Below are 18,972 nucleotides of genomic sequence, written 5' to 3'. Positions count from 1 at the left end.
ATTTCGGTAACGTCACGTAGATATAAAAAATGATGATAAAAATAAACTTTATAAAAAATAATAATCTTGTTTTGGTCATCATCATCTAAAAATAAACTTGATAAAATTTTACTTTATTATTATTTTCTATCTACGCGACTTTACCGAAAGAACCACAAGAATATTTGTTTTCCTCTTGAGAATATTACTGGGTGGGGGGGACCTCACATCACCTGTAGCCCCGGGGCCTACACAATCTTAATCCGGCCCTGCCTGCAGTGGATGCCCATCCTCGGGCAGTGACGTGAGCAAGCAAACGGGGGGCTGCACCTGAACCGTGTCGCCGACGGCGATGACTTCCCCCAGCAGTTGCTGACACCACCACCCCGTCTTCCCATTGCAGACGCTGGACGTGAGGGGAATGAGGCCAATGCCGAGTGGCACCAGGGTGAGGAGGCCACCGCTGCCGCCACCGGCGTCTGGCTCCGGGCGCCGTTACGATGCGCGACCCACCAGCGCCCCCAAGGCCGGCCTGGAGGCCCAGAAGGCGATCCGCGATGAGGGGGGCTGCATGCTGCCCGAGAGCGACCTGGTACGTATGTGTGTGTGTGTGCGTGTGTGTGTGCGTGTGGACACGCAGCGGTGGTGTAGAGGTTAGCGCGCTGCGTTACAAACCCTGGCGAGCCGAGGTGAAATTCCCGCTCACGGTCAACACCGGTGACGGTTATCTGAACCGTTCCTGAGCCTCAACTAGTTCGACTCAGCTTCAAATGAGTGCCTGGTGAGATGTGTAAACATCGCCACTGGGGAGACACAGGCGGCCGGGCATGGTGTTGGCCACCCAGCCTCTCGTGTGCCACAGTGCCGGCCTTAATAGGTAGCAGAGGTGGGACAAAGTCATTGTTATGCAAGTCCAAGTCGAGTCGCAAGTCATCAAATTCATGACTCGAGTCTGACTCGAGTCCAAGTCACATGACTCGAGTCCACATCTCATAGGTGGGACAAAGTCATTGTTATGCAAGTCCAAGTCGAGTCGCAAGTCATCAAATTCATGACTCGAGTCTGACTCGAGTCCAAGTCACATGACTCGAGTCCACACCTCTGGGTACTCGCTAACAGCACTTGCCCCTACAGTCTGTTAAGGCTATACGGGGGATATTTTATCTTTATCTTTGTATATGTATCTTCATTGCTTGGCAAAAAAACTAATGTTTTACGTTTCAGAGAATAAATGAGCCACTTTCAGTGAACAAATAAAATGTACTGTGATTTTGTTTTAATGCAGCAGTAATCGGTGACGATGCTGTGCCCTTCAGCGAGCTGCACTTGAAAATCGAATGTAACCGTGGGTGTGTGAAACTCACATTCTGATCCAGGCCCTCAGCGGTGCCGGATCAGTGATCTTACCCTGAGCCACGTAGGCCCACCTCACCAACAGAGCTTTCTTTTTTTTTACCAACAACTTAATTAATTAACGAGCTCATTGATAAATTAATGAGCGAGTTGAATACATTACTTGAGCAAGTGATTGATCGAGCGAATTAACGATCGATCCTATGAATAAATAAATAAATAAACGGATGACCGAACGACTTGAGCGAATGAACAAACGGAAAGGGCTTCATGGGTGTCCTGTGTTGTGGGGGGGGATCAGGGCGTGCTGTGCCCGACGGGCTGCGAGCTGCGCGAGGAGCTCCTGAAGCAGCGCGACCCGGTGCGCTACAAGATCTCCATGCTCAAGCAGAACCTCACCTACTTCATCAACAGCTTCGACCGCATGGCCGCCGACTCCAACACGCTCAAGCAGAACGTGCAGACGCTGCGCAGGCGCCTCAACGGTGAGCGGCGCTCGCTCGTGCGCCAGCGCACGCGCACACGCAAAGGCGACGGACCCCGCTGTCAGCGAGCACCTGTTAAGGCCCGACACGGCACGCAAGGGGGTCGATGGGCAGCGCCATGTCCTCTATCTCCCCAGTGTTGATGGTTACACACCATACCAGATACTCATTTTACAGCTGAGTCGACCTAGGGGAGGGCCAAATACAAGTTCAGATGTTCGTTATCGATGCTGTTCGTGAGTGGAAATCGAACTTGGGTCGCCGGATTCGAGGGCTTAAGATGTCACTGGGTACTTTTGGGGTTGCTAGTAAGATGGAATACACACGTGACTTAGTAGCTACAGTTATCATTTACAAATAATTTGCAGCCGTTTGTCAACATTTGATGAATCTCTCCCTATACAACTTCAGCCATGGGTAGTTGTTTGACCATAATTGACCACGCTGGCGCATTGAGGGGTGGGTGGTAAGACCAGTCACAATATCACTCACCACTGATGTCAGTCCTGGCTGGGATTATCACTCAGGTAACCAGGTTCATAGCGCAGTGCGCTAATGGCTCCAACCACTACAACACACCCATAACAAGAGGAATACTTGATGTGGTGGGCCAGGCACTGAATTGTTTTCCCTGTCATTGACCCGGACAAACCAGGCTGAAATTAAGGCCAGCCATGGGCCCCACTTTTTATTCGACGGTTTCCACTGTGCCAAGGCTAGAAACACAGTTTTATATTTTTACCCAACGTTTTAAATTTAAAAAAGGGGCACAATCCATTGGTGACGCTTGGTGGGAATGGCCCATTGTGCAAGAAATGAAATGGGGGCCCCATTGTCCAACTTCAAATTAATAATCTGGAAGCACCTGGGGCCCATCCACTCTCACTCGTGAGCCCTGGTGCAGTCACACCGCCTGTACACTCGACAGCGACGCCACTGTGACTCAATCTACCAAATTAAGTTGGGCCCCTGTCCAATTTAATATAATTGAGCTGGCCGAGCCTCAGCCTTCTGGCTCGTAGTGCCCCGGTGCAGTTGTGCCGCACGCACGCTGAATAGCGACGCCACTGGCACTCTCTCAAGCGATAAACAGAAGCCTCACCTTCGCGTAGCTGACGCCGAGATGCGCGGGGCCGCTGTGTGACGGAGCAGCTCGCAGCAGCACCCACGTGGACGCGCAGAAGGAGATAGAGAACCGCTACAAGGAGGTGAAGATCCGCATCGAGTCAACGGTGGCCGGCTCGCTGCGCTCCATGAAGTCCGTGATGGAGCACCTGCGAGCCAAGATGCAGCGCATGGAGGAGGCCATCAAGACGCAGAAGGAGCTGTGCAGCGCGCCTTGCACCGTCAGCTGCCACGTGCCCGTCGTGTCCGGAATGCGTACGTAGGGGGGCTCGCGACGCGTTAGCACGGCAACTCACTCGCTCGCGATTGTAGGTGGCAATCGTCGCCCCACTCCCCTCCCTCTGGCCCCGCTCCTGGCAGACTAAATGCCGGTTTGCAGGCCAGGTGAGTTTACTTTGGGACCTGCAAGGGATGGCTGCCACGAGTGGGTGCCCTTTAAAATTTGTTGATGGGATGAGATGTCAAAAACGAATCATTGAACGATACAATTCGGATTTATTACGCTTCTAAATTCGGTTGAATTTCAAGACTCTACAAGACACTTCTCTTTCCTAGCAACTGCTTAACTTTGGAACTCCTTCCTATCGTACAATTCCCTTGTCCTTTTAACCTTGCTTAATCCAAGAAACACGTTAACTCTTACCTGTTACACCTTCAGGAGTGCTCTTTTATGTTGGGTCTTTGCACTTGTGCACAGCAACTGTGATACAAAAAAAATATTGGCTGACATGCAGCTCAAATGAATTCGTATTTTTTTTTCCCAGAATCTTTTTTTCAACTGGGAGAAAGTGATGGGTAGGATGTGATAATAGGGTTTCGTCAAATAGAGTTTAACTCTCAAGGTACGTGTGTAAACTCAAGCGTGTGACAATTATCTACCAGCTATGTTAGAAATATTCCGATATTGCAATTCGGCGAATGGAGTGAGCAAAACTGTTCAAACGAGACGGAAAATGTCTTAACAAGAATCAATTCTCGAATTGAATAGCGAATCAAAACTGTGACATTCCCCATCAAACTGCTGGCGGTGGAGGCTGGGGGTACATTGTAAACATTAATGGGGACGCGTGTGGTCCCGTGGTTTACAGACTGTGAGGACATCTATCGAAACGGTGGCCGCACAAGTGAAGCGTACTACATCCAGCCGGACCTCTTCTCAAAGCCCTACAAGGTGTTCTGCGACATGGACAGCCACGGAGGAGGTGAGATCTCAATCGGGACGTGGTTGCTGCCCGTTTGAATTACTGAACGGCTCTGAAGTTCAAATAACTATGTAAAATAAAATATTTAAAAAATTGCCATCTGAAAGATCCTGAGTAGACAGGTGAGGAGGGTTTTTCTTTCATCCAGCGATGGATTTTGACAAAGCGGCTTTGAATTATTTTGATTGTTGTTGTTTTTTTGTCGAGCACGAGACAAAATCCCTGTTTTACTTTGACGCTAATAATTTACACTTCTAGGCTGGACCGTCGTCCAGAACCGAGTGGATGGAAGCTCCAACTTCGCGAGAGACTGGAACACCTACAAGGCTGGGTTTGGAAACATTGCCTTCGATAACGGGAAGTCCATCTGCAACATTCCAGGTAACCTTCGTGACTGCAGGGATTCATCTTCTTGGTTCTTTCGGTAAAGTCACGTAGAAGGGAAATATTAAAGTAATAAATAATAAAACATTATAAAATACAAAAATAAAACAAATAAAATACAATTGTGAGAATTGTATTTTATTTCGATTTAAAGCTTTCGTGACTGCAGGGATTCATCTTCTTGGTTCTTTCGGTAAAGTCACGTAGAATTGAAATAATAAAATAATAAAAATAAAACATAATAAAATAATTCTCACGACGTTTCGGCCACAACGCAAGTATCCGTCCTCAGGTGGAGAACAGGTCTGTCGAGGAGACTGTAAAATCGGCAATCTGCGCCGATTAGAACTTGATCTGCGCCGTGGTGTTACTGACTGGTACGGGTAACCTAACTTGTCACGCACGCTCTCGTGCCATCATCGGTCGGAGCTCCTCCTGCGGTCATTTTTGAGGCTCTCGTTAAAAAGTCTTGAGACTCCGCGAGACTTCGTTTAGTGACTCTCGTAACTATTCGCCTCTCCATCTGGCAGTGCTCCAATTTCTTGGTGCAAATTAATAACGCGGCATCGCACTGCACGTGAGCACATTTCAAATCAACGCTCGCAGTACAAGTAAAAAAAAATGCACGAAAAAAGTACAAACATAAATGATGGAATGCAAGAACATATCAAATGAACAACGCACATAGTAACCCAGAAACAAGCGAGCTCATGACCCACGCTGTACAGCTGCCCGTAGGACGCCCGGCACATTCGCCAACAATTTCCCCGTCTCCCCCCAATCCCCCGGTCGAGTGCAGGCGAGTACTGGCTGGGCACGGAAACCGTTCACCAGCTGACTAAGCAGCACACGCAGCAGGTGCTGTTCGACATGAGCGACTGGGAGGGCAGCAGCGTGTACGCTCAGTACGCCAGCTTCCGGCTGGAGAACGAGGCGCAGGGCTACCGCCTCTGGGTGGAGGATTACAGCGGCAACGCGGGCAACGCACTGCTGGATGGGGCCACGCAGCTCATGGGCGACAACCGCACCATGACCATCCACAACGGCATGCAGTTCAGCACCTTCGACCGAGACAACGACAACTGGTAATGGTCGCACGCGAATGCCCCGTCCTTGCACTTCGCGTGGAGTTTTGCGCGCGTGTGCGGCAGTCGGTCGGTTGGCGCACTGCGGCGACCTGAGTTCGATAACCCTCTCATGGCCAACGGCGGTGGTGAATATCCGAACCTTTCCTGGGCCTTCCCAAGGTCGACTCATCGCTTCAAACGAGTACCCAAACATTGACACTGGGGAGACAAAGCGGGCCGACCCGGGTGCTGGCCTTAACCACCCTCTCGTGCGCCACGCCAGCCTCCCAGACGAGCTTATTAACAGCACTTGCCCCAACAGTCTGTGTGGTTATACGGGGGATCTTTGTGTCCGTGTGTTGTCTCCCCTATTTCCCGCACGGTGCTGTTTTATGGGAAGCAAAACACGTTGTTCGCTGAGGGCCCCTCGCCCCTAAGCCAGTGCCAGCGGGGATGAAGTCTTTCATGGGTTTGAGAGTACACTTTGTGAGCAACCAGAAGCGGCTAACAATTCCCATTGCAGCCCATTTAGAGTACGCCGTGCAAAAAAAAGGACTACTCTGTGTTCTGTCAATATTAGCTGTGGGAAACTTTTGAAATAATCCAGAGCGTGTTATAAAAGCAGGGTTTTAAAACTCCGCCAGTGCAGTTATCACAGCGTGAATGAATGGACGTGTTTGAATCGGCTCAGAACCCACTGAATTAATTACACTAATTAAACAAGGGCAGGATTGCAATTAAACAAGATCGGCACCTCGCAGGATTTTTCTGCACTGCCCCCTGCTGCCCACCAAGTCACCCCACAGGACAACCTGATTGTGTATGTTGTTTAACTTTCGAGATTTGACGTTCCACAGGGTTGAGACGATAACTACCTCGCCTGGTATACAGGAGGTAATTGGTTCGATCCCGACCCTGACGCCTGTATATTTGGAGTTTGCATGTTCTCCCCGTGGCTGCATGGATTTTCTCCATGTCCTCCAGCTTTTCCCCCCACATTTAGACTCAACAACACGCGTTCAGAGAATTTGGCTCTGATACATTTTCACGTGATAAGCCACTTTGTTGACCTGTCATTTGTGGGCAGGTCGCTTCTGAAAAAGAGCTGTATATCTCAGTGGGCCTTACCCGGTAAAATAAAATAAAAAAATAGTTTTATGGTTTAGTTAGAGATCCAGGTAAATTTGCCACTGGCTCTTCTCTAACAACGTTCACTTCTCCAGGAACCCCGGCGATCCAACCAAGCACTGCTCGCGCGAGGACGCTGGCGGTTGGTGGTACAATCGCTGCCATGCGGCCAATCCCAACGGCCGCTACTACTGGGGCGGCATCTACACCAAGGAGCAGGCGGACTACGGCACGGACGACGGCGTCGTGTGGATGAACTGGAAGGGCTCCTGGTATTCCATGCGCCAGATGGCCATGAAACTTCGACCCAAGTGGCCCTAGCCGTTTTTCTGTCAATTTTAAAAATATACTCTCACGAGCCCTTTCGATGCATTGACGGGTTGTTCCGCGTCTTTGTCGGCATGACCCCAAAAAACATCGGAGAACCATACAGCAAAACCTTGAAAAGCTACGTAGAAGCGTACTTTCATAAGGCCCGCGACATTTCCATGGGATTATTTTCAAAAATCAGTTTGAACTTCCATCAAAATGATTGTGTTTTTTGATAGGGTACACGACCATCCTGGTTTCAAGCAGGGTTTTGGAGTTGTAGAAACTGAATGCATAGAATTATATTGTGGGATGTGATGAAAAATGTGGCCGTCAATGAGATACTGAGTATGTCAATTTGATGTGACAAGTGAGGAAGCTGTCCACAATGATGAAGGCTAAAACAAAGAGTGCAGTGAGTAAAACTAACAATCATGCCTTGTTCCCCACAGAGCCATCTCTGTTGCATTTTGAATTCCGATTAAAAATAACGCTTACAACAAAAGTTAAAAAAAGAAATACAAAAGGGCTTTGTTTGGAGTTGTACTGTCAGCGCCTTGAAAAATAATGCATTTTAAATTAAGTGTTAAAAGAAAGCCGGTGCATTTCTGTTCTATTTGACCTATTTCCAAGGGAGGGCCCCCCCTCCCCCCCCAGAACAATGTCTTAACTTTATCAAAAAAACAATGAAAATAAAAAATATAAAAAGTTGAAGGTCTTTTCTTCCATGGCTGTATACATTGACTGAGGCTGTTTGACATCAATGAGAGTGACTTCAAACACCAATAAAAATGAGCACCTGTCTATGCTCCATAAGCTTACACCGTCTTGTGCCATCTATGGATTAAGTATGCTTTTATTTTACAGATAAAAGAATGAAATATTTACTCAGAAAGGGACCATGTTACACGCACAACATGGGGTAATCATGCCACTCTCTAATGACTGACAAAAATATGACAGGTGCCTGCATGTAATATTTTCGTATGGAATGTGCGTACACCTATAATAAGAAACAATAACACTGATCTTGGCATGTGCAGAAACCTTCGCAAATGGAATGTAAAAGAAAAATATCAACATTTTTACAAACTGCAGCAGCAGCTTACACTGAAAACCCACATTCAAAATGTGTTTTAACAGAGGTGGCTCAGAAGGATAATACCAACATCAGAGCATTGAGCCAGCACTGCTCTTGCTCCGCGGGTTCTGGAAATACTCTACACAACAACTAACCAATTAAAGCAGCTTCTTAAGGTCACCAAAAGATCGCAACAACAACAACAAAAAACATCAAACAATATTTTGATTTTCACTTATTTTTCTTATTCCAGCTCTGAGGAATGAAACGCATTCAAATAAATTGCCATGGGCCAAAAACCTCTAGAGCAGGGCATATGAGAAAGTTCACCACCCGAGTCTTCATGAGAAGACGAATTCCCCAAAACATCACCCATTATATTTATTATTACTCGTAATGCAGTGTTATTGACACATTTGTTGACTTTGTTGTTCTTTGTGCTCGTGCACCACTGGTAACGCATGACAAAAAAAAAAGCTTTTTTTAGGTGTGGATAATAGGCGATTGTAGGGACCTCAAGGGTAGTTCTTTGACATCCACTTCCAGGCGACATGCCCTGACACGGTGTGATGCACTGTTTTCTGCGATAGTTCTGAATGTAAATGTCTTCATCTCAACTAGAAGACACTAGGACTCAAAGGTGTTTTACAAAATTCGAAAGAGGCTCATCAACGCTGTTCTAAGACGATACCCCACTCACGTCCTCTCTTCTGCCAACGAAGAATTCAACAACACACACGTGACACCATGTTGGCAGTGGTGCACAAGCACAAATAACAAAACCTTATCACATTTTTGCCAATAAAACTGCCATAAAAATATATAACAGGCAACATTTTGGGCAATGGTCCTTCTTCAAGGCCAGAGAGATTTACAGGCCAGAGAGATTGAGTGCAAGTCTCCAACTAATCTTCTTGGTTCTTTCGGTAGAGTCACGTAGAATGGAAATAATAAAATAATAAAAATAAAACATAATAAAATAATTCTCACGACGTTATTTTATTATTTCCATTCTACGTGACTTTACCGAAAGAACCAAGCAGATGAATCCCCGCAGTCACGAAAAAAGCTTCAAATCGAAATTTCTCCAACACATGTTCACTCAATCTCTGGCCTCTCTATGTAGCTGCTCTGACGACGGGTAATTGTAGAAAAACGATGCATATTATGGAACATAGCATTGATCAATAACCACGTAACTCTATTTGCCTTAAATTAACGTTAATCGCCAATATCAACATTCTGGTGAAAATAATTGATGGTGCATATGACGGTGTACTAGGCCTTTTTAGTGTAATCCCAAACCTGGGGCATACAAAGTCTGCATCGTGTGCTCAATTCCGGCATGGCTATGTCTGCACAGCATGCCAAGAGATCACAAGCCGACCGCTAAGTTCATATTTGGCAAGCCTTTGTAGCGAGATGCAACCTTGACTTATTTACCCAGCGATGACAGATTAGCAGCTTAGCAATGGCAGGACACGTGTTCGTGAGTTTTGCATCAACAAAATTCCTGGTTTATCTCGACTGATAAAAATGTTGCTGTTTTTGCAGATAGAGCTAATGATTACGGACGAAACAATATTTCCCGTAAAATGAATGTGAAATACTTCACTCCACTGCCAAATGTACTATCGTATCTGTAAGCCTATATGCGCGTAAGAACAATTATCTGGACATGTCGCTTTGTCGAATGTCTGTAGACTTATAGTCGATAAACTTCACTTAGCACTCAACTATTAAGGCTGGCACAACAGGGGTAGAAACATCTGTTTATGGATGTTTCTTCTTTACCGTATACTCCAGATCGTAAGACGCTACAAACATTAAAATAGACATTAAAACGCGCCCTACACGTGATTTCCCGGTGTTAATAAAATCATAAACACCGTCCACAAGATAACACGTACTCCGCACTTTTTCTTTATGTCTGTACGGTTGGCTACGCGTGGTGCGAAAGAAGTTCAACATACACACACACACTGCAAGACATGTATGTCCTGTCCATTGCTGTCCTTCATCCAGCAGTGGATAGATCATGGCTGATGATGACTTGGCTGTCCAAGGCAGGTGTGAACCACCGTTATTGTGCTTCTTGTCATTTTATTTATTTTAGTGATATTCTCACCCCTTTCTTCACTTTACACTGCTATCGTTTTGTGCATCGCTTGTTGTTTGTAACTCGGTATGAGAAATAGCTTCACAGCTCATCGGATTCCTCCTCGATAAATACAGATTCTGATTCCATAATCAGAATACGTTCGCATTTCCCCCCCCCCTATTTTCTACTCAATGTTAACTTCATAGCCTGATTGATGACAGCAATTTCGCTCGACGATTTCCTTTTTACAAAAAGTTAGACAAACGCCGGCCTGTCAATGAGCACGCTAGCTTCACGGCAGTGTGGCTCCCATTGCATTCCTGCGTGCGAGCGCGAACGCATCAATCAGACGACAATCCGCAAGAGCTGCCTCCCAGCCTTCGCCTCTGCACACACCACAACGGCACGCGCACGCACGCCCGTAGGGGGAGGAGGAGGCTGTCTGCTGTTTTGTTTTTGTTTCAAAGTGAATTCCGAGAGCGACGATGAGAGCGGCACGTGCACACCGTTCGTTCGGTGCCTCCGAATAAAATAAAATAATCAAATGAGTAATTCCCCAACCACTCTCATTCCACTTAAGGTGTCCATGAATGGATGACGGCCTCCACACTCTGTGTTGGTCTCACGGTGGGTGTTTCCACCATCACCACCACCCCATAAATTTCGATTTAAAGCTTTCGTGACTGCAGGGATTCATCTTCTTGGTTCTTTCGGTAAAGTCACGTAGAAGGGAAATAATAAAATAATAAAAATAAAACATGGTAAAATAATTCACCACCCCATACTTCACCACGCTGGTCAGTGCGGGCTGGTGAAGGGAAGGTGGACGGGGCCGGGTTCAGAATCACTCCCCAGCGATGTTCGCCGTGGCCGGGAATCGAGCTCGGTTTCCTTGAGCACAGCACGTGAACCACTGCACCATTTACTAGGACACTAAAAAGTGGCTCAATTGTCAAAGCGCAGAGTTGACACGACTGAGATCCTCGGTTTGAATTTCGAATTTCAGCCATCCTTGATAACAAACAAAAAACAAGATCCCAAGCGTAGCATATCGATGGTGTTAGCCCAGTAAGCAATGGCTGCACAAAAAAAAACATGATGTGAAAGTTGGATTTACAATTGAGTTGGCCAAATTCCAGCTACAAGAAAATTGTAATATGTACGGTAAATAATCGCCTTGACTGTCCAAGTGACAATCTCGTATGCAGAACTTATGAAAGTGCGACCTCTACTGTAGTACATTATTTTTAAAAAGCCGCTTGAATATTTGTCATAAGTCCTGTGTACATCTCTTAGATCTCTCCGACACGCCCTTCTCCGACACACGGGATGCACAACTCTGTGGAGTGAAAATGTTGAAGAACTTCTGAAGAGCATCGGATGACAAGAATCTGACGGCAAAATTGAAATAAATAGGGGGGAAATAAATAAATAAATATAGACAATTTTATGTAAGGAACGACACGAAGGCATGTGCCAAAATACTTGATGAGACAGATAACAATACATCAATTCGTCGCTTAACACTCATGCATATGCTCACGCTACCTGTTTCAAATTGTTCCTGTATGAACCTTTATTTGACGACTTTTGCAAATGCTATGCATATTTCCCAGTTAAGTTTTTTTTTAGCATATAAATATTGTAGGAATTATCGGCAAAGAGCAATACAAATGGAGATGGTGAAACCAGACAATCGTAAATTTATACCGGAATGAAACTACGAGTTAAAATGTGATTTTTCATCGAATTACACTGGCTTGGTGCCCAGCGCGCGAGGCTAATGTTTATCAGCGCCTGCCTGGACGCAAAGCAAATATAATTTTCAAGTTGCTTTCCCTGAATTGTTACGGGAACTCCTGGCACCGTTTTCCAGAATTTTTCCAATAAATAAACCGATTGTAAATGTGACTCACACAGGAAGTGCGTGTTTCAACGATTACGCAATGGCACAAAATGGTGAAGTATAGTCACAGATGCCGTGCATTTTTCTTTTTACAGTTGTGGATTGTGGCTTTTGCTAGCTTTGGTGGGATGTCTGTTAAGGTAATACGATTGTGGCTTCTGAACTGGTTTCAATTCTATCGCTGTTGACACCAACATCTTGGCTTTTAAGCCCCCAGGCTGCACTGTGGATGCTCTTCGCAATTCGGGCTGCCAGGATATTTATCACAATAAACTCCAAATAATTGTTCACTTGGAATTCACGTCTCACCTCGGGCTATGTCACCCACACGAGCCCAAAGAACCCCGAGGTTTTGATTTTATAGCAAATTGACTCGTAATGAGTACATGGAGTTTGTGTTACACTATTAATGGACATGTTGAATCTGTTAACACTCTTTTATGATTGCCGTAGTCGAGTCGGAGCCCAATGCTGTTACTGCCACTGCCACGGCCATCACTCCAAGCTTCATTCTTCCGGATTCCCAGAGTCGTTATGAAGTCGATCACCGACCTTCCTTCACGCGTCCTCTCTCAAAGTAGTTATCCCCCCCGGTCTACCGTTTGGTATCTTTTTTCTCGTGTGCTTGAAGTTGATTAGTCCACAGTTTTCTTAATACAGGGTGTTTTAAAACGATGGACCCGATTTTAAATCGCTATATCTCTGCAACCACGAGCCGCCCATGAATGAAACTCTTACCGCTTGAGAGGGCGGGGCATATAGAGGGCGGGGCATATAGAGGGCGGGGCATATAGAGGGCGGGGCATATAGAGGGCGGGGCATATAGAGGGCGGGGCATATAGAGGGCGGGGCATATAGAGGGCGGGGCATATAGAGGGCGGGGCATATAGAGGGCGGGGCATATAGAGGGCGGGGCATATAGAGGGCGGGGCATATAGAGGGCGGGGCATATAGAGGGCGGGGCATATAGAGGGCGGGGCATATAGAGGGCGGGGCATATAGAGGGCGGGGCATATAGAGGGCGGGGCATTGAGTTTCGCATGATTACCGCTCGATGCCTCTCCCAGCGCACAAACAGCCACTAGCCTCAGTCATTCGCAAGATGGTGACCCCGCAACACAAGGCGTTATGCGTTCTGCAGCGTGCGTTTCAACGGCGTTTTGGCATTGATCCGCCAATGTCAAAGAGCATTCGTCGTTGGTACCGACAATTTGAGGAAACAGGCTGTTGATGTAAGGGGGGAAGAGCACAGGGCGACCACGCACCTCAGAGGAAAACGTGAGAAGAGAGGCGTTTGGGACGAATTCAACTATCGTCTCGATGTTGTCCGTACAGCAGGTGGAGGGAAATGGTTAGTAAAACGTAATGACTCATTGAACCGTTTGTAACTTTTTGTGTAATTGTAGCATGTTGCCATCGTGAAATATACTGCTTTGAAATTGGGTCCATCTTTTTGAAAGACCCTGTACATTTCGATTTAAAGCTTTCGTGACTTGCAGGGATTCATCTTCTTGGTTCTTTCGGTAAAGTCACGTGACTTTACCGAAAGAACCAAGAAGATGAGACCCTGTACATTTCAAGCGTCTTGTTGTCTCACCTCTGCACGTAGGCCTCCCCCACGCCATGTTGGTTATGGCGAGGGGGTTGGTCAACCGGTAACTTCACCACGCCAGTCGGTAATTGGTTGGTGAATGGGGAAGGCCAGCGCCGGTTCAGAAGTCACTTGCCACCGATAGTTTGCCGAGGGTGAGAAACCACGCTCAGATCGCCAGGTTCATAACGCGGTGCCCCCATCGCGACTGCCGCGCGTGGCGTTGTATGGGTTATAGGGGGTCACAGGGCTCTACCTAATAAAATAGATAAAATTAACTGAACTGTATTAATAACACGAAAGAAACCCTCATTATGGGATAGATCAACATTGATGTCATCCATGTGATGTTGTGTTATTCTATATGCCATAACGAAGCCCACTTAAATCAAAACCAACACTTAATAAATACCTCATAACTCGACGAAATGTTTTTCCTAAGGGCTCTCGAACACACTGAAATCATTACAAGTCAAAACATAACTTCATTAAAAAAACCTACTGTCCCCAAAGAAAACACACGCGAAGGACGCATATGCCAGTTACGATCAGACCGCGAGTACGGCTAAGTAGCGTTGCGCTTGGAATCTAAACTAAACTTTTTTGGGTCCTTTCGGTAAAGCCACGTAGATAGAAAAATTAAAAAATATCACGACGTTTCGATCACAACACAAGCAATCGTCATCAGGTGTTGCGATCGAAACGTCGTGATTTTTTCTTATTTTTGTCTCTACGTGGCTTTACCGAAAGACCCAAATAATATTAATTACTGCAGTCACGAAAGCTTCAAGTCAAGATTTAAACTGTTTTTGTCTTACCAGCTAAGGTCCACTAAGCTACATAGCTCTTCAGAAACGACCTGGTCGCAAATGATAGCTCAACGAAGTGGCTTATCGTGTGGACATTTACAGCGTCCAAAAAATCTAAACGCGTGGTGGGAAAACCCGGAGCACACGGAGAAAAATCCACGCGACCACGGGGAGAGAGAGACACGCAGGCATCGTCAGGGTCGTGATCAAACCCAGGACCTCTTGTATAGCGGGCGAGGTAGTTAACATCTCGCAGCCACCGTGATGATGATGATGATAACAGAAAGAGACGCAAACTCCAAATATACAGCAGGCGTCAGGGTCGGGATCGAACCCACGACCTCCTTGCATACCAGTCGAGGTAGCCGGTTAAAACGAACAATGCTCGGATCTGATAACCCCCCCCCCACAGACCGTCGTCTCGTTGAGCCCCGACAATGGGGGGTGAACATCGCTTCGCTTCGAGCGAGCTGACAGCGGCAGCCACCAGCAAAGGAGCTGCTACCACAGCTGGGAAGCGAGCGAGCGTGGCACGCGTGAGGGATCACCCCGGGAGCAAACCTCATCCCTGGCGCTGCTATTTGCTAAAGAAAACACTCTTGGTTGTTCCCGAAGGGGGTTTTTTATTTTCACTGACCGTGGGTAGAGGTCTCCTTACAGCTGGGAATGGTACACGGGGCTCGCAAGCTTTGCTGGTGCGATTCACATCGAAATGGAACGCACCTCCGATGAGAACGGTTGGCTACGTACGGTGCGAGAGAAGTTCAACGCGCATACAAACAGGAGGATTACTCCACAACTCTGGCGGCCGCCTGATGAGGCTGGTTTTTAATTGCCGGCGAAACGTCACGGCCCTCGAATTGTAAATGTTGTGGGTTTACTCTCCAACAGACCGGTGTGCTGAACTAATAACGAATTTGTATGTTTTGCTTACGCGACAACCCTTACTGATTGGCTGTGTCGGGTGGTGGCGGGTTTAACGACGCATTTATAGTTACGTGATATAAACAAAAAAGCCTCTATTACTGATACATACAGGACATACAACATACCTACAGTTAAGATCACACTGCTGCCATAGGTTCTTGCGGTTGTGCTCTACAGCTCTCCACTGTGTTTTTGGTTTGTTGCCGCGTGCTGTTCGACGTTTCGCTCCACGTTACTGGGAGCTCGTTGAGGAAGTGAACCCGAAGAAAGCACCCGGCACGTGGAGCGAAACGTCGGACATTGTTGCCGAACAACACGCGGTACAATTTGAGAACGCATCTGAGCGGGTTTCAGGTCAAGAAGGTATCGACATCTCTGGGTGTCGTCACGCGGCAGGGTTGTTGTTCATCGACTGCTTTGAAGGTTTCTTAACCCCAATTTCACAACTCGGGAAGGGAACGCGCCTGGAGAGGACATCCCGTACGGGGCAATGTAGCGATGAAATCAGCTCCCGCGCGGGTGATGTTATCGGTGGATTATCGAGTCGCGGGAATTGTGAGAGAGATGGCAGCTGCTTCGTCCAGCAGTGGATGGTGATAGCAGAACGCATTAGTCAGGGGTTGTTCATTTTAATTAGTTTTATTGACAACGAAGGGGAGCACAGGCGGAATCGAACGTGTATGTACAATAAGTGTGTAACGATGCGTCAAGTCATCGATTCAAATTGAATGTTGCATTCACGAAGCGTGCATCGATTTGTGCGCTTAAGAATGTATTTTTTTCATTCGTGTATGTAGTGGAGCTCACGCGACTCCCCCCCCCTCCCCCTATTGCTGCCACTAGAGGCCGCTGCATCATTCAGGTCATTTAAAAAAAAATCATGAATCAAATCACGACCCCCCCAAAAAAAAAATCGTGACAATTCATAGAATTGCCACGGCTGGGGTTAATCACAACGGGCGTTTCTGTACAGGTGTCTGTTCAGCATCCGTCCGTGGTCCGTTGCTGCTGAATGCTGCCCATTGTTCACACTGTTTATTTCACAGCGCCGCGCAGCCTCATTAAACGAGGCCTCAAGGGCAAACGGACATCTGACATTTCCGATGGATCTTGTGTCACTTGGGGTGGCGGGGGGGGGTGGGAGTGAGCGGCGCAGAGTTAGGCGCATTGCCCCATGAACCCACAGACCTGAGTTCGATTCATATCCGCGGACAGTTACGTCGTCGTTATTATTATTATATTATTGTTGTGCTTGAACTGAACCAGTCCTGGGCACTTCATTCACCCAACCTACACCGAACAAGGTTCATCAAATATGGTCGAACAATCCCATAACAACCATATCGTTGTGGGGAGGCCTTCATGGAACAGTGGATAAAGGGCTGTACTCTTTACTTTAGAATAGCATTGCTTTAAGGCAGATATATCCATAGCCGCTATTACAGCAGAAACAATCAAATCATTATCTAAAGCGCAATCGATATCGTCTGAGCTCCAAAGCTTTGCTACCGCCACGCGCTGCAGGTAGCCACAGGCGTCTGCAGAGGTTGCTACGTTGTGTGCGGCAGGGTCAGTGCAGCAAAAGCCATCGTTGTGCTGCACCTCAATGCTCCCACAACTACGACCCCCAGCTTCACCGACCCGCACTGATTTAGCACGGTGAAGTACGGTTCAAAAGCCCCCACGCAAGTCCACGCCACAATAGGGAGGCCCTCATCCAGCAGTGGATTGACAAAAGGGGAGTACGCGTGTGCACTTTGTGGCTTATTTTTATGTTTCCATCCCTCCCCTCCTACAACAACAAGCGCCATACGCCACTAAGTGGCGGTGACGTCACCACGACGCTCGTGCCAGGCCATGTGCACCTTGAGGCCACGTAAAGTGTCGAACGCCCGCTGGCAGGAGGTCACGGGGCAGACCCAGCAGGTGCCACGGGTCGACCGGACTGAGACGACTGGCTCCTACAAAGCACTCACCCACAGACGCGTCGCTCCCCTGGGCCACGCAGCTGCGCTGTCAGATTACCTTCCCGGCTCGCACGCGCGTACGGCATAACCCTCCTCGCGCTGGGCACTAACACGGAGCCTTTTACAGTCTCTCTCTGTGATTGGTTTTTTTTTACAACCAAATATTTGACTTTTTTATTCTTTTCGTTTCCTTTTTCAAACTCGTTTTGGCAAAAAGAAAAAGCGGCCGGGAGTTGTCATTTCTGTCCGGTGTCAGACAGGCATGCCCTGTTTTCCTGCATTCGCTACGTTTTATTCCCATTAAACAGAAACAGTTTTTTTTGTTTTTAGACTGGAGGAATCTGATGAGCTATGAAGCTCTTTTTAACAGATGTCCTGTATCGGTAGGTCAAACAACGGGGGAGTGGATCGGTGGTGCAGTGGTTCACGCACTGCGCTATGAACCAGGTGACCCAAGTTCGAAGCCAGTCCACTGCTAATATCAGTGGCGAGTGATATCAGAATCAGTACTGGGCTCCCCCTTCAAAAACCCATACTGATCGATGTAGTAAATATGGTCAAACACAACCCCCATTCATTACCAATATGGCAATTAGGGGAGGCCTTCATCCAGCAGTGGATTGCAAAAGGGGTTGATAAACATTACTAAATGACAATCGCACTCGTTTTTTTCTAGAGACATATATTATTTCTTCATGCAAATACAGTAGGGCTTTTTTTCAAGTGAGGACAAGAGCCATGGCAATAAAACCCCACATACAGGAAGCACATGTGCAATTTGTGTGACTAATCTCCCACAGAATGGCTTTGCTTTCAAAAACCAGGCATTGTGATCGTTTGAGGATGACTTGCAGTCACGACGTAGTAATGGGACTGTATTATTGCCCTTTTTGTTTTCACCCAAGGCGCCAGCGTTGACTTTTAAAGTGTTTTCTTTCTTTACTCCGCAGGGCCCAGTGGAGAGCGTGCGATGCGTTGTCATGCGAGGTCGTTAAAGCCGACTTGTACGTCTTGCCCCGGCAAGTGACACTCCGCTCCCCTTCAAGACTCGAGAACTTTATCTCACACGCACTACGCCGTTCACTTTTCTGAGTCATTTCCCCACGAGTGTGAACGGCGCGATTAATTGCACCATCTTAACGATCGGCTTTTGTTGCTTATTATTTGTATTGTTTTGTTTCAAACAGTAACAAAAAAAATGGGGCACGGGCACGACACGTTTCCGGAAAGGGATCACGGCTGACGGTCAACGAACGGCAATGCGGGTGGCTGCCAAGGGTACGCGGCGCCTCCGATGGAACGTCCACCGGGGGAGATGGAGCTGACGGTCAACGAACGGCAATGCAGGTGGCTGCCAAGGGTACGCGGCGCCTCCGATGGAACGTCCACCGGGGGAGATGGAGCGATGAAATCGGTTCGCGTGCAGTTGCCGCATCGCAGAACCGTGGGGAGGCCTTCTTGCTTGCGAGATGGCGACGACTTGAGGAGGGCTTCATCCAGCAGCGGATTTGATCATGGCTGATTGTGATGATGATTGACGATGATGCTTTGTGTTGTT

General features: G+C 47.4%; 1 protein-coding gene across 13 annotated transcripts in view; it reads left to right on the top strand.

Moving 5' to 3' along the window:
- FGB (fibrinogen beta chain) overlaps nucleotides 1–7,558 on the top strand; it is a 100,232-nt gene extending 92,674 nt beyond the window's left edge. For all 13 annotated transcript variants that reach the window (XM_078863153.1, XM_078863152.1, XM_078863151.1 and 10 more), the window contains 7 exons: nucleotides 383–571; nucleotides 1,634–1,817; nucleotides 2,970–3,197; nucleotides 4,031–4,144; nucleotides 4,403–4,525; nucleotides 5,328–5,613; nucleotides 6,819–7,558. In XM_078863153.1, the coding sequence (XP_078719279.1) occupies nucleotides 383–571; nucleotides 1,634–1,817; nucleotides 2,970–3,197; nucleotides 4,031–4,144; nucleotides 4,403–4,525; nucleotides 5,328–5,613; nucleotides 6,819–7,044 (1,350 nt within the window). In that variant the 3' untranslated portion in view covers nucleotides 7,045–7,558. The remainder of the gene's footprint in view (nucleotides 1–382; nucleotides 572–1,633; nucleotides 1,818–2,969; nucleotides 3,198–4,030; nucleotides 4,145–4,402; nucleotides 4,526–5,327; nucleotides 5,614–6,818) is intronic.
- The last annotated feature ends 11,414 nt before the right edge of the window (nucleotides 7,559–18,972 follow it).

This window comes from Lampetra fluviatilis, chromosome 15 (assembly GCF_964198595.1).
Source record: "Lampetra fluviatilis chromosome 15, kcLamFluv1.1, whole genome shotgun sequence".
Lineage (NCBI taxonomy): Eukaryota > Metazoa > Chordata > Hyperoartia > Petromyzontiformes > Petromyzontidae > Lampetra > Lampetra fluviatilis.
The sequence above is the reverse complement of the archived record's forward strand: the minus strand, read 5'-3'. Positions and strand labels throughout refer to the sequence as shown.